The 14,086-nt window shown below is 53.5% G+C and overlaps 2 protein-coding genes across 4 annotated transcripts in view; one reads left to right on the top strand and one right to left on the bottom strand.

The window, feature by feature from the left end:
* Positions 1 to 10,641, top strand: part of RMND5B (required for meiotic nuclear division 5 homolog B) — an 18,496-nt gene extending 7,855 nt beyond the window's left edge. For all 3 annotated transcript variants that reach the window (XM_045284468.1, XM_045284467.1, XM_004696827.4), the window contains 8 exons: positions 3,228 to 3,373; positions 3,499 to 3,639; positions 4,928 to 5,028; positions 5,254 to 5,420; positions 6,458 to 6,623; positions 7,822 to 7,924; positions 8,018 to 8,172; positions 8,256 to 10,641. In XM_045284468.1, coding sequence (XP_045140403.1) covers positions 3,228 to 3,373; positions 3,499 to 3,639; positions 4,928 to 5,028; positions 5,254 to 5,420; positions 6,458 to 6,623; positions 7,822 to 7,924; positions 8,018 to 8,172; positions 8,256 to 8,319 — 1,043 coding nt within the window. In that variant the 3' untranslated portion in view covers positions 8,320 to 10,641. The remainder of the gene's footprint in view (positions 1 to 3,227; positions 3,374 to 3,498; positions 3,640 to 4,927; positions 5,029 to 5,253; positions 5,421 to 6,457; positions 6,624 to 7,821; positions 7,925 to 8,017; positions 8,173 to 8,255) is intronic.
* Positions 9,604 to 13,615, bottom strand: NHP2 (NHP2 ribonucleoprotein). The gene is made up of 4 exons (XM_004696828.2): positions 13,398 to 13,615; positions 13,246 to 13,315; positions 10,507 to 10,612; positions 9,604 to 9,960 (listed from the first exon to the last, which is right to left on the bottom strand). Exons 1-4 carry the CDS (start codon positions 13,558 to 13,560, stop codon positions 9,835 to 9,837), a joined length of 465 nt encoding a protein of 154 aa, XP_004696885.1. The 5' UTR covers positions 13,561 to 13,615; the 3' UTR covers positions 9,604 to 9,834.
* Between the last annotated feature and the right edge of the window lie 471 nt (positions 13,616 to 14,086).

Below are 14,086 nucleotides of genomic sequence, written 5' to 3'. Positions count from 1 at the left end.
CCTACACGTACAGTTCACCCGTGCTGATGGTATCCTTCCAGTTCTGCAGTTCCTACATGTACAGTTCACCCGTGCTGATGGTATCCTTCCAGTTCCCAGCCAGGTCTCACTCTCCTTTCCCGTGTGCTTCTCCCTCGTCAACCTACCTCGCTGCCCCCGAGCTTCCAGTCCACTTCCTTGAAGGGCTGTTGTCCGTTGACCCTGTAAGATCACCTCTTCTGTAAAAGCCAAAGGGCAGCAGAAAGCGCCCACTGCCCTGCACCGGGAAGGCATTTCCCTCAGCCGTCTGTCCGTCCAGTCTCGCACCATGTTCTCCATGGGCACACTGTTCTGCTAGTTCACGCTGGCTAACGGTTTTCTACTGTGCGGGGCTGGTCTGACGCCGATGCCCCGGCTCCCTTGGTGTTGACGGCATCTGTGAGCTGCCGGAGGAAGGAAGCTGCCTGTGCTCTTGGGTGGTAGATGACACCAGGTTTGGGCTGCAGCGTGTTTACAGGGAAGCTCCCTCTCCCTTCTCAGATGTGGCATCGCTGGACTAGTGGCAGTCAGTAGGGTCCTCCTGAGGCAGGGATTTGGGAACTGCTAGCTTAAAATGTTTTGCTTTCCTGAGAGATGGTGACTGGCATGTGCCCAGTGCACCCCTCTGTGGCCAGGAGGTGAGGAGTAATGAGTGGAAGCTGGGGTGTCATCAGGAGAAGATGCTTGGATTTCTGCCCTGTCTGTGGATGGTGGCCTCCTGCTTGTATTTGTCCGAAGCCATTCAGTTACCAGTGACAGAAACCCGGCTCAGAACGACTTGAACAAAATGCACATAGTTCACGGACCCGCTAACCGAGCACCCAGGCCCATCTGCATCCAGGTGCTGCCCTGGTGCCCTGGCCCTTTGCTCTGCACTCCTCCTCTACGAGGCTCTGTGAGGTACGGCTTCTCAAGGTGACCCCAATTCCCCAGCAGCCTGGCAGAAAGAACATTTCTTGTCCAGGGCTTCAGGCCCAGAGCTGAGACACTCATTGGCCCTCCTGAGCCACGTGCCCTTCCCTGCCTCTGAAAGATAAAGGTGTCAGACTGGAAGAAGGGAAGGGGCCCTGTCACCCTCCTCTCTTCCAGGCTCCACATGCTCCAGCCTAACCTTGGGGGTACAAGCCACTGCAGGCTTGGTATCCTGAGCCAGAAATGTCCCCAACCTTTCCTTGTAGACCGCAGCCTGTCTTAGGTCTCTGGTCAGCAAGAGGCAGTGATGTGGGGAAAGTGCTGCGCTTCTTCACTCAGGATGGCGTGGACCAGGCCAGCGTGGTGGTGAGCACAGGCTTCAGACCTGTCACTGCTGTGTGTCCTGGGCAAGTTGAGAATCACAGCTCCTCCATCTCCTCCGCTATGGAACTGGGAGATTAAGAGCATCTACTGGCTGGTGTGGTGGTGAGGCTTAAGGGAGTTAAAATACCTGGAGTACTTAACCCAGGTTAAAGTTAGCTGCTGTGTTACTCCGGGTAGACTAGAGAAACAAATCGAGGGAGACTCATTTTTGCATAAGAAAGAGCTTTATATGCAAGAGCAAATGAATATTGCGAAAACATCTCAGCCCAGTCCAGATCAAGTCCATAAGTCTGACATTAGCCCATATGTCTGATGCCAATCTATAAATGCCTCTTCAGGCTCATGAAACACATGTGATGATGCTGTGAGTGCAGGAGGATCACAGGCCAGTGGGTGGGAAGTATTGTGGATCCAGTGGCAGTGGAAGAAGCATCGTAGCACTGGCAGGGGTCTCCACGTGGCTTCTCCAGCTCAGAGCACTAGCATAGTTCCATGTGTCTTGTCAGCTGCGATGTCTCCCAGGGAGTGAGCCTGCATTCTGTCTCCAGTGAGCTATTTATCTCCTTAGTGCCTCTAAACGAGGTCATCAAGGTGAGACCTGATTGACAGGCTAAATTCCACCCCACTCATCTTAATCCTCTCCAATTGACAGCAGATTATATAACTACCACAGCTGCTTTTGAGTCTACCCCCACCTCTTGGCAACTCCATGAACAAGAGGATTGAACTATTGTGGTCCATAGGATGATAGATTGCCAGGCCTTTCTTTCTCATCTCTCTTAGTGTGGAAGGTCAAGTGCAGCATTGTGGCCACCTGCAAACCTCCACTGACAGTAGTGGTTGTTCATGTGGTACACAGAAGGCAGGAATCCTACTGGTGAACCACCACTGCCCTTAATGCACCCAGAAACCTAAAAACTAAAGGCCAACATAAACCCAAACCAGGCATCAGCTAAGTCCACATGGAGGAACCACACCAGCCAGTGTGTTCCAAGGACTGTAAATAGTGAAACCCAAATCCGAAAGAGGGAACAGTATCAGAGCTTAAATTATGAGCACCCAGTTTGCAGAAGGCTGTGGATGACACTGGATGCCCCACATCCATTTGCTGGGTTCCCACATGGATTAAGTCTCTGGTGAATCCCCTCTGACCAGATAGTCCAGGAATGGGATAGCTTTAATATCAGATAGAGAGCATTGCAAAATTGATTACGGCAGATATAGTTAGGTTAAAATGTAATACTTTATCCTTTGTTCTCCCTTTTGACCCATTTTAAAGTTGTTTTATTTTATAATACTTTCTGCTTTCCTTTTGAATGAGCCTTTTCTGTTTTTGTTTTGTCATTGTTGTTTTTTGTTGTTGACTTACTATTTGTATTTTGTATGATTTTTTGAATATGAAATCTAGGATAGGTAAATCTGTAGTGATAGTAACTGGATTAATAAGTAGCTAGGGCTTGGCAGGGGAGGTTGGGGGAAGATGGGGAGCTAACCATGAGTAGAAGAAGAGACGGTTCTGGACTGGATTGTGCCGGTGATTGCACAACTCTTCTTAGTGTGACTGAACTATATATGATATGATATGTGCATTACAGAGTAGAGCTGCCCCGTGTGATTATTGGTGCTCATGGCCTTGTGAATCCTGTCTCCCACCTTATGGCCTTGTGAATCCTGTCTCCCACCTTGAACCACCCACCTTAAGTCTGACCCTTTGTGCCACCAGACCCCCAAACCATCACGACAATCGACAAGGCCAGTCCCATTACCTACTATCTTTCAGAGGGACTGGGTTATCCTACATCATGTTGTTAAAAAGTAACAGGACCTGGAGTAGAATCTGCCCCAGCTATTTCTGTCCTGGGCCGTTCGGATCAGACTCCTGCGTCTGACTCAGAGCCAGAGTTTCTCTGCAGCCCTCCAGGGGACTCCTCTCTCGGCCACTCTCTCCTTGGTGATGTCCCAGTGCTGCCGGAAGATCAAAGACACCGTCCAGAAACTGGCTTCGGACCACAAGGACATTCACAGCAGCGTGTCCCGTGTGGGCAAAGCCATAGACAGGGTGAGCCTGCGGGGCCCGGGGAAGTCTGCGGGGCTGTCCAGGAGTGAGCGAGGCCATGGGGTTTGGCAGGCAGGCAGGCAGGTGTGCGTGCACGTCCAAGCTCAGGGCCCGCTCTCTTCCGGCAGAACTTCGACTCCGAGATCTGCGGCGTGGTTTCCGACGCGGTGTGGGACTCTCGGGAGAAGCAGCAGCAGATCCTGCAGATGGCCATCGTGGAGCACCTGTACCAGCAGGGCATGCTCAGCGTCGCCGAGGAGCTGTGCCAGGTAACCTGTCGGTCGCTGCTGCTGCTGCTGCCATCAACCTGGCCCCTCCTCTAGGTGACCCCGTGCACAGTCGGATTGGCCCACGGGGCTTTCGTTGGCTGGTTTTCATTTGCAAGTAAAGCACCAGGTCTTTCTTAGTCTGTAAGCTCTGCTGAATCCTGGTCAGCATCATAGCAGCACGCAAACCTCCACAGACAGATCGGCGTGGGTGGGCACTAGGTGCACTGGCTGGGAACCGAGCCCTGGTCTTCTGAGTGGAAGATGAGAAGTCTGTTGCTGTCCCTAACACCAGTGCCACCAACTGAGTCCCTGTTGTTCTTTGGTGGAAATCTATACAAGAAAGCACACATTCAGCAGTTTTTACAAGTACAAATCATTGACACTGGTTCCATACTTCACGCTGGGTCCCATGCTCCTTAGTGCTGCCCCTATTCGTGCCACCAGCGTCACTTGGACAACTTCTCAAAGGTCTGGTCTGCAGCTTCACAGTTCCAGCTGTCCTTCTAGGCCAGTGGTTCTCAACCTGTGGGTTGCTACCCCTTTAGGGGTCAAAGGACCCCGTCACAGGGGTCGCCCAATTCATAACAGTATCAAAATTACTGTTATGAAGTAGCAACGAAAATATTGTTATGGTTGGGGGTCACCACAACTGTATGTAAGGGTCGCGGTGTTAGGAAGGTTGAGGACCACTGATCTGGGCTCCAGTAGATCCCTCTTTGAAAGAGCAGAGTGCTCGAGGCAACAGGCTCGAACGAGTGAACTTGCTTCAGTTCAAGACAACGTTGTGTCCTGGGATAGTTCGGGTCTGGGCTTAATGGCTGTCTGGCCGTCATTTCAAGGCTTCCCTCAGTCTCAGCGTCACCCCGTGAATCAAAGTATGTTTATTTGAGAAAGGAAACCAGTCTCTCTGCCACAAATAGAAGGTAGCACTAAGTAAAATCTACATATAGATGACAATAAAATGAAGGTACTAATTCTGTTTAGAGTTGGCCGCTAGCCAGACCTGACAGTGAAACCTCTGTCCACTGTCCTTCTTAGGAAAGCGAGGACACAGGAAAGGGGCAGGCCATCACCGAGGCTTCCCCCCAGTGTGATGGGAGGGCTGGAGGGACATAACTTTCTACTCGTGAGTCAGGGCTGGGCTTTGGGGGCCCCCTGGGGGAATCACAAAAGGCAGCATCTTCTCCCCAGAACAAAAATGGGCATGGGTCCTCTGTGGACTTTGGCTTGTAAAGCAGAGCGTTCTAGAAACACTGCCCTCCAGTGGCGGGGTCTTTCTTGTCCATAGGAGTCAACGCTGAGTGTGGACTTGGACTTCAAACAGCCTTTCCTGGAGTTGAATCGCATCCTGGAAGCTCTGCACGAACAGGACCTGGGCCCTGCCTTGGAGTAAGGAGGCCGCCCTTGGGTGGGTCATTGGCGACTCTACCCAGAGGCTCACACCTCCAGCCTTTCCTGCTGCCCCAGCTCCCAGGGGACAGGCTCGTCATGGCCTTCATTTCCCCCAGCTCTAACCCGTCATGCTTCCAGGCGCCTCACATACATAGGCTTTGGGATCCCACCTCTCCAGTCCTGGCCCTGCCACCAGCTCTAAACTGGCTCCTTTCTTCCCAGATGGGCCGTCTCCCACAGGCAGCGCCTACTGGAACTCAACAGCTCACTGGAGTTCAAGCTGCACCGGCTGCACTTCATCCGCCTCCTGGCAGGCGGCCCTGAGAAGCAGCTGGAGGCCCTCAGCTACGCCCGGCACTTCCAGCCCTTTGCTCGGCTGCACCAGCGTGGTAGGTGCTATGACGGACAGGTGTGGATGCAGAGGTTGGAGTTTGCAGCTCTGCTCTGGCAGGTTTATCAGGTTGCCAGCCTCAATGTGGGGCTATAGTGACTGAGACGCCGGCCCCACCTGGAGAGCACCTTGGTGTGGCAGGTGAGCTCAAGTGCCTTATTCGCTGGCCTCCAACCTTCTTCAGCCTACCCGGCTACTCTCATCTCCAGTGCACTGCCTCGCACACCCCCCTGAGGTCTCCCCATGTCCACCACGGGCTGGGCCTTTGTGCCACTCAGCTTCAGTGCTTGCCTTTCTCCCTGCCATTTCCTGGGACTGAGCTCAAGCCCCCACTCTCCGCGGCACCCTGCCTGCCCTGCTCTGTGACACCAGGAGTCCCAAACCTGGGAAAGTCTGAGTCTCACACCTGCAACGCCAGGTTTGCTCCTCTCACGTTTGGTATTTTTAAGAGTAAGTTTGAAAGCCAAATGAGTGTTCTTAAATTCTTTAGCTAGCTACAGCTGCCTCCTGAGGGTTCTGACCCCTGGCTGGGGGTAGGGGTCCTGCTCTGCTAAAATGGGAGATTAGCATTGAAAGAAAAATGCTAAAACGACTGGTATTTGTTCCTGGGCCCCCAGAAGGACAGAAGATGGGTGAGGGAGCCCACCTCCCAGTGGGATTCGAATGGTTAATTCCTAGTGCTTATGCATTGAGCTGTGATCTGCAAAGTCAGCAGTTCAAAACCACCAGCAGCTCCGGGGCTTTCTAGTGCTGTAGTTACAATATTGGACACTCACAGGGGCACTTCTACCCTGTTCTGTAGGGTCACTATGAGTCAGCATCAGTGAACTTGGACCTATTTTTTTTAATCCTGCTTGAGCAGACCACTTGTGACTCCCACTCGGCCTCCTTGTCTAGAAGCAAGGGAGCCCTTGGATGCTACCTGGTCTGGATCCTTTTGAAAACTAGTCATACCTGAGGGCCCTATGACCTAGCCTTGCCACCTCCGGCCGGGGCCCACCCTGAGCTGGCCCCCCACCCCCGGTTGCCTTGTAGAGATCCAGGTGATGATGGGCAGCCTGGTGTACCTGCGGCTGGGCTTGGAAAAGTCACCCTACTGCCACCTGCTGGACAGCAGTCACTGGGCTGAGATCTGCGAGACCTTCACCCGGGATGCCTGTTCCCTGCTGGGGCTTTCTGTGGAGTCCCCCCTCAGCGTCAGGTAAGGCTCAGCCCTGTGGGGGCAGCACAGGGAAGGGAAAGGGGATTTTGTGGGGCTCCGTGCATCCACAGGCCCACTTTGGCTCCTAGTCCTCCTTCAACATTGAAGTGCCCTCCGCTTTCACAGCCAAGCTGTAGCCTGAGGTCACTCACAGGCTGGTGCTTTTTGTAGGGTCTCCTGCAGTGTGCCCCTGCCTCCCACCCCTCACCTGGGCTCCTGCCAGACCCTCCCCAGTGGCCCGCTTCTCGCACGCTCCCTCAGGGAAGACTTGGAAGCTTTTCCACAAAGGCCCCTCTCAGCTTCAGTCAGCCTGGGAGGAGTCCGGCACTAGTCACCTGATTTTACTGATGAGGAAGCGAGATGCAAGACAGAACTGCCTAAGGCTTCACAGGGCAAGGAGCCCTGGTGGTGCAGTGAGCTAAGCATTGAGCTGCTAACCACAAGGCCGATGGTTCAAACCCATTATCCCCTTCAAGAGAGAAACATGGGGCAGACTGTTCCTGTAAAGATTTACAACCCTGCAAGCTCTGGGGAGCGGTTTCTGCTCTCAGTAGTGTTGCTGTGAGTTGGAATTGGCCCCATGGCCTGTTTGGTTTGGGGTGGGGGCATTTTACTGGCACACACTGGGCTCTCCTGTGCAACCTCTGGTGAGCCTCCCCTGAGGCACTCAGATGGGAGTTTCCATGCCTGCAGGCATCGCTTCCATTGCACCCCCTCCCCCATTCCGGGAGATACTATTGCGAGAGGGTCGGGTGACTGCAGGCAGGCTAGAGCTATCCTATGAGAATTTTTGAACGTCTTGGGTGAGCGGCCATATGGCCCTGAATGTTCTTTGTAGGCCCTCAAGGAGCCCCGGTGGCATCACAGGTTAAGCATTGGGCTGCTAACCTGAAGATCAGTACTTCCACCCCGCCAGCTGTCTGCAGGAGAAAGATGTTTCTATAAAGGTTCGCGGCCCCAGAAACCCACAGGAGCAGCTCCATTCTGTCCTCCAGGGTTACTGGGAGTTGGAATTGACTCAATGGCAGTGAATGACTGAAGTGTAGGCTCTCACATTTGGGGATGTCCTAGAATTATCTAGAGTTGGATACTTCTATGTTGTGCACTTAGAAGCAATAGAAGAGACTGTCAAAGGCCAGTTTGGTCTCAGGCATGTCCCGAGGCTGTGCTGGGTTCCTGAGGGCTCTTTGTCCCGCAGCTTTGCCTCTGGCTGTGTGGCCCTGCCCGTGCTGATGAACATCAAAGCCGTGATTGAGCAGCGCCAGTGCACTGGGGTCTGGAGTCACAAGGATGAGTTGCCGGTGAGCCACGGTACGGGGTGGGTGGTGAGGGGAAGGGACCTGGGAAGGCAGCCTGGACAGGAGTGGAGCTCACCCCTCTGGTTGGCCCCCCAGATCGAGATTGAACTCGGCATGAAGTGCTGGTATCACTCGGTGTTCGCTTGCCCTATCCTCCGCCAGCAGACTTCAGACTCCAACCCTCCCATTAAGCTCATCTGTGGCCACGTGATCTCCCGAGATGCACTCAACAAGCTCATTAATGGAGGGAAGTAAGTGTCCCGGGGTTTGCAGCACCTGGATGGCCGTCCTGCTGGCTGGCCCCTAAGGTCTCCTTGGCCCTTCTCCTTGGCAGGCTCAAGTGTCCCTACTGTCCGATGGAGCAGAACCCAGCAGATGGGAAACGCATCATCTTCTGATTCCTGCCTGCAAGGAACTTGGTTGAAGGGCCTTCAATGTCTGAGCCTTGTCAGGTGGTTGGCCCACAGGCTTCTGATCATTGCAGAGCAGCCAGCTAATGGGGATCCCTCCAGGACCCGAGGAAGGGAACCACCAGTATTGGGCAGCTGGCTCCTCTGCTGGCAGGGATGGACAGCACCAGCCTGTTCTCAAGTCCCTTATAGCTGCTGTTGGCTTAGCAGCAACTGAGTAGCTAAGGACTTGGCCTTCAACAGACATCTGCCCATCCCTGCCTTCAGCCAGGGCTCTTACTGCCGCACCATGTACAATGGCCGGCAGCCCACAGGTCCCAACTGTGGCCATCTCCCTCCCACTGTACAACAAACTGTATGTATCTACTTCCCACTGTAAATAGTCCGAGTGAGAGCCGAGTGTCAGTGTTTTCTACCTTCCAGTAAATGTTCCCAGCCCTTCTCCTTACCGCTCTCCCCACCTGCCCTCAGCTTCATGTGACAAGTGAGACATGGTCGGTCCACAAGCTCCCGGTCCAGCCAAGGCTGTGGTGGGAGCACGGTTGGCCTGTGCCCCGCAGAACGAACCTCGCCAGGAGCCGCTAGCCTTAAAGCAAGATGTTTTTATGTGCACAGATTTCCTTACCCCGCAACGCCAGTCAGTGTGAGGACTTGGGAAGATGCTGTGACTTGCACAGCAGGGTTTGCAGCCTGCAGAGAACTTAAAGCAGTCTTCCCAGTGTACTCCAAGGTGTTTGAACCTCGGTCACTGTGTGTACTAAGTCCAACATAGGGACTTGGACATTAAAAGGACACCTTAAGTTTAAAATGCCTGAGGGATCAGATTACCAGGGGCCATTATATTGAGTGGAGAGAAAGCTTGGGGTTTTGTATTGAACTTCATAGCCTATTTAAAATGTACTGCGTGGGCAGGTAAATTGCTTCCTTTCATTTTACAGTGGCATTTAAGGCTCCTGGGGGAAGAGGAGGAATGAGGGTGCCCTGCCCCATGGGGACTGTAGCTTTCTGTGAAGTGGGCTCTGTGCTTCCTCGCCTTGCAGCTGTCAGCTCCCTACATGGAAGGTGGGAGTTACAAGCTCTGGGTGGGCAGCTCAGAGTCCTTTCTCAGCCCGAGCCCAAGCACCCAGCTCTGGATGGCTGAGAATGAAGCCCTCTTGGTGTCCTGTGGAATTCCTCTTCAGAATGGCTGCTTCTACTCTTTCCTGCCCACCGACTCCATGGCCCCACCAGCAGCTGCTGCTTAAAAAAAACACAGCACCACCACCCACAGACTCACATGTCATTTCAGTCTGAGCATTTACTTCCCCCACACCAGAGTCTTGGAACTGTCTTCCTGTGAGCACACCAGGAGACAGTGCTGATTGAGAAGCCGCTGGCTCCATCCTCATGAAATAGCAGCCTGGGAAGAGTGCATGCCTCAGGCAACCGAAGAGATGCTGAGCGTGTGGGTAGCCAGTTGGCTCCCTGCTTCCAGAACAGGCGCCAAGTAGCTGCCAGCGTCCTTCACAGCGGCTGGGGCAGGGCCTGGACTTCTTCAAGGCACTCATCATAGGCCTGCTGATAGTCCTCGTGGGGCTTGACCATTATGACACAGGTCGGGCGCTTGGAGCCGGCTGCTGCTCCCAGGTCCTACGGAGAAAGGGGGGGGGGGTGTTTAGGGCAATAAGGCTCCACAACTGATACACCAAGAGTCACAACGTGCTGAAGGATGCTGCTGGAGTGGGGCCCAACCTGGTCATCTGTTAAAATGTTACGTGCAAAACATTTCTAAATGTTTGCCGTCATTTAACCTTAGCTCACTTTCAAGCCACAACCTACCAACATGACCTATAGCCCCACATGGCTGGTGATGGGGCTAGAGTTTGGCCACACAGCCCCCTTATGCAGGGCCTCTGCTCTCTGGTTACCTGCTACCCCCTGTAGCTACCCTAAACACCCATCTAACCTTAGCCTACCAGGCATTTCCATTATGAAAAAGCACATTCACACACCTCCCATTTCCATTCTCAGCGCACAGAGAAGTGCTCCCACTGACAGGAAAAGAAGCAGATGTGCAGCGGTAACTGCACCCCCAAGGAGGAAGTGGTAGCACTGTGAATGGACCCAGCCCTGTCTGTCTGCCCTGCAGCCTGTCCTCAGTGCTGACCGAGGTCAGCGGGCTCTCGGGCTCCTTACCGTTTTAGAGGGGATGTAGACATAGGGCAAGTTCCGGTCCTCACACATAACAGGGAGGTGGCAGTACACCTCAACGGGCAGTGTGTCTCCTGCCAAAACCATGATCCTGAAATGAAATAAATCCTTCACTTCGTGCTTGTCCTTCCCTTCCCTTTTAGTCAGTAAATGCTGCCTCTGGGCCGGGTCTTGGGGGTACAGGGACCAATAAGATGACCCTGTCTGTAAGGAGCCCCATGATGAATGTGGGAATGCAGACTTCTGACGGCAGGGGGGGGAGGGGGGGTGGAGAATTGTATACTTGGGCCAACGCATTCTATGGAGGAGATGGCCCATATAGTTTCTTAAAACACTTTCAAAAGCCCCATCTGACCCAAGTGCCTGGACAGATGAGGTGTGGAGGAGCCCCAAGCTGTAAGCTTTCCTTGGAGATGGAAAGGGAGAACCGAATTGAAGGCTGAGAGAGAACTGTGGTCAGGAAACCAAGGGAGGAGGGGCCATGGAGAGGAGAGCCTTTCAAGACTGCAAGTAGCACAAGGGTGCCCCAGAACGGGTCCTGGCCACCTGGGGTAGTTTGGGAACCGACAGGGATGGGAAGGCAGGCTTGAGGCCACACCCAGCCAAGGGCCTCGGATGCCAAAGGTAGAAATGGGTTTTGCCTCACACGGAGATGATGATGGGGTCTTCAGGCTCATAGCTGGCAAGTCCTATCTGTTGCTCCCTACCGCCATCTCCTGGGATGGGCGTCTGGAAACAAGGGGAGCAGCTTGGGTTCAGATCACTGCTTCTGCAGCCTCCTCTTCCCCTAGGTGCTGCCGTTCCCCAGCTAGACCCTTGGCTGCCCTTCACTCTGTCTCTCAGGCTGACGCATCTGCGACATCAAACGCTGCCTGTGTGCTGACAACTCCCAAATCTGGTCTCTAGCTGGCCCTCTTTTCAGGCTTCATGCCTCTCTGGCTGTGTGTGTGACAGGCTGAGGGACGTTGGGGGCCAGGGAGTGTCTCTCACCTTGTGCTCACCCTTGTGAGCACGCTGCCTTAAAAACCCTAAAACCAAACATGATTTCCTACAAACCCAGCCCTCTCTTACAGACTGGTTTGCTCTGCCCATTTGGCTGGGCACAACAAAACCCCTCCGTCTGCAATACCTTACTCTTGAACCTAAATCTCCTCACCTCCACCCATGTTCACTTTCCAGCTCCAGCAGCAATCGAATTGGCTTCCCCACGTCTACCCTTGCCCCACTAATCCTGCTTTCCTTCCATTAAAAAATGCTGAGGCATAACTAGGTCACTCCATTGCATTAATTCTTCAGTGGTCCCCAAAGATCCTTACCATGGCTCACAGGGCCATAAGACAGTAGGGTCTCTGGCTGCCAACACTTTCTCCTGCCCTGGGGCCTTTGTGAAGGCTCCTCTCCTGGCTAGAACCTCCTACCTTCCCTTTCTTACTCCATGACTCGGTCCTTGCATCTTCAGATCTCAGCTAGAATCAAGCTCCCTGATGCATGTGTCCCCAGCACCCCCTGTCCTAGGTTAAATTGTGCGTTAAATCCCTCAGCCTTACTCCTTGAGCACCAACAGTGCGGCTGACTTTGGGACAAAGCAGTTAGGGGCCTTATTGTCAAGAAGCACTAGTTTGGCCTGTGTGGGAGATATTGGGGATAAAAATCCGAAAACTTCAGATTCTGATAATTGCTAGGTATTAAAGGGATTGAAGTCATTCTTGAGCTTTTTCTTTAGTTCCCACAATCTATAATTACGCTCTCAAAAAATATCATTGCATCCATACAGCAGGGTACTTGATAACGCCCACAATAAGCAGGAGCGGAATGAATGGGGATGGGGGAGAGCTACCTTAGTTGAATTAAATGACATGGTTAGCGTCCTTTTGAGTTCACTTTGCTCACAGTGTCCGCCTGAGTGCATGTAAGTGACATAAGGGTATCCATGTCATGTGGCTTTTACCGACCGCTTTGTTATCTCTAATTCGAAGGGACTCAGTTCACCTATTACCAAGCACCTACTAAGCTGCAGCCTTCAGTATGGATTGGCTCAATGTAAAGACTAAAATCCTCACAACTGGACCAATGATAAATGAAGAAAGGATTGAAGTTGTGAAGGATTTCATCTTGCTTAGATCCACAATCAATGCTCATGGAAACAGTAGTGATCATGAGATCAGAAGAGTTTTACATTGGTGAAGTCTGCACGAGACCTCTTTAGAGTATTAAAAAAGCAAGGGAGGTTTCTTTGAGGACAAAGAAACCTGACCCAAGTCATAGTATTTTCAATGCCCTCATATGTATGTGAAAGTTGGACACTGAATAAGGAAGACCGAAAAATAATTGATGTGTTTGAATTACGGTGCTGACAAAGAATATGGAAAATATGGATTGCCAAGAGGACAAAGCTGTCTTGTATGACGCCTGTACAGAGTGCTCCTTAGAGTCAAAGATGGGCATGTCAGGAGAGACCAGTCCCTGGAGGAGGGCGCGAAGCTTGGTAAAGTGGAGTCGCACCGCAAAAGAGGGAGCCCTTGAGCTGGATCAACACAGCCAGTGGCTGTAACGAGGGGCTCCGACAAAGAACCATTGTGAGGATGGTGCGGGGCCATGCAGGCAGGGCTTCCTGTTGTGCATCGGTGGCTATGGGTCGGAAAGGGCCTGAAGATACCGAACGACCCAGTTTCCCGTTCAGAACTGCGAAAACCAGGGTGGGGCGCGGGGGCGTATCTAGCTTACCCTTTTTCACCTTTGTTGAGAAACTTCTGAACCTCTTTCACACCACGCCGAATCTGCTTCTGTTTCACGGCTGCAAAGGCACTGGAGTCAGTCGGAGGCCTCGCGCCGCCCCCACCCCGGGCCGCGGCCGCCCGCCCGCTCTCCCGCCGCACCTTTCTTGATACACTTGTAGAGCTTCCGCGTGAGGCGGCGGGAGGCCAGGGGCTGCGCGATGGGGTTCAGGTTGACCAGCAGCTCGTAGTAAGTGCGCTCCCCGCCGGCGCACGCCTCCGCCGACGCCTCTGGCCCGTCCGGGTCGGACTTGATTTTGGTCATTACGACGGCCGCAGCAACACTCGCGCGGAGTCCCCGGGAGGCGAACCCACGCGGCCAGCCACAGCGCGAACCACTTCCGGGTCGTCTGGCAGTGCGGGAAGTCGGCGGGCGCCACAGCCAATTACAAACTAGATTTTTTTAAAGCCTCCCGATTGTAAGCCAATCGCTGACGCTCAGCCTCTGAATTAATTCTGGGTCGAGGGAGGGCGGAATCGGAGCCGTGGGAGGTGGGGCCACTCCTATTGGACGGAGACGATTAGGGGCGGGGCCCAAGGAAATCAGACGCAGGGGCGGGCTTTCCCCGCGTTTGTCGTCGCGAGACGGGGGAAGGGGAGTGCGTGGGGGCGTGGCCATACCCACGCCCTGGGAGAACCGGTTCTTTGCTCCACTGTGATGCCGAAAGAGCTGAGGTTGACATCTGGCGCCTCAGGTAGTCGGTTAGTTCCAAGCCCGCTCAGGTCTGGGTCCTGGGTGGTGTCCAAAGGTAAACGTCTGACGCAGCTAATGTAAGGTGACCAGATTTTAA

Source organism: Echinops telfairi, unplaced genomic scaffold (assembly GCF_000313985.2).
Source record: "Echinops telfairi isolate 266 unplaced genomic scaffold, ASM31398v2 ScPeMD7_7469;HRSCAF=8507_0, whole genome shotgun sequence".
NCBI lineage: Eukaryota > Metazoa > Chordata > Mammalia > Afrosoricida > Tenrecidae > Echinops > Echinops telfairi.
The sequence above is the reverse complement of the archived record's forward strand: the minus strand, read 5'-3'. Positions and strand labels throughout refer to the sequence as shown.

Bases quoted from the DNA above. Each gene is read 5' to 3' on its own strand.
- NHP2 (XM_004696828.2), bottom strand. From the start codon at position 13,560: ATGACCAAAATCAAGTCCGACCCGGACGGGCCAGAGGCGTCGGCGGAG. The intron at 13,316-13,397 runs GTGCGGCGGGAG...GTGCCTTTGCAG, and splicing joins CTACAAGTGTATCAAGAAAG to CCGTGAAACAGAAGCAGATT. The intron at 10,613-13,245 runs GTAAGCTAGATA...ATTTCATTTCAG, and splicing joins CTCAACAAAGGTGAAAAAGG to GATCATGGTTTTGGCAGGAG.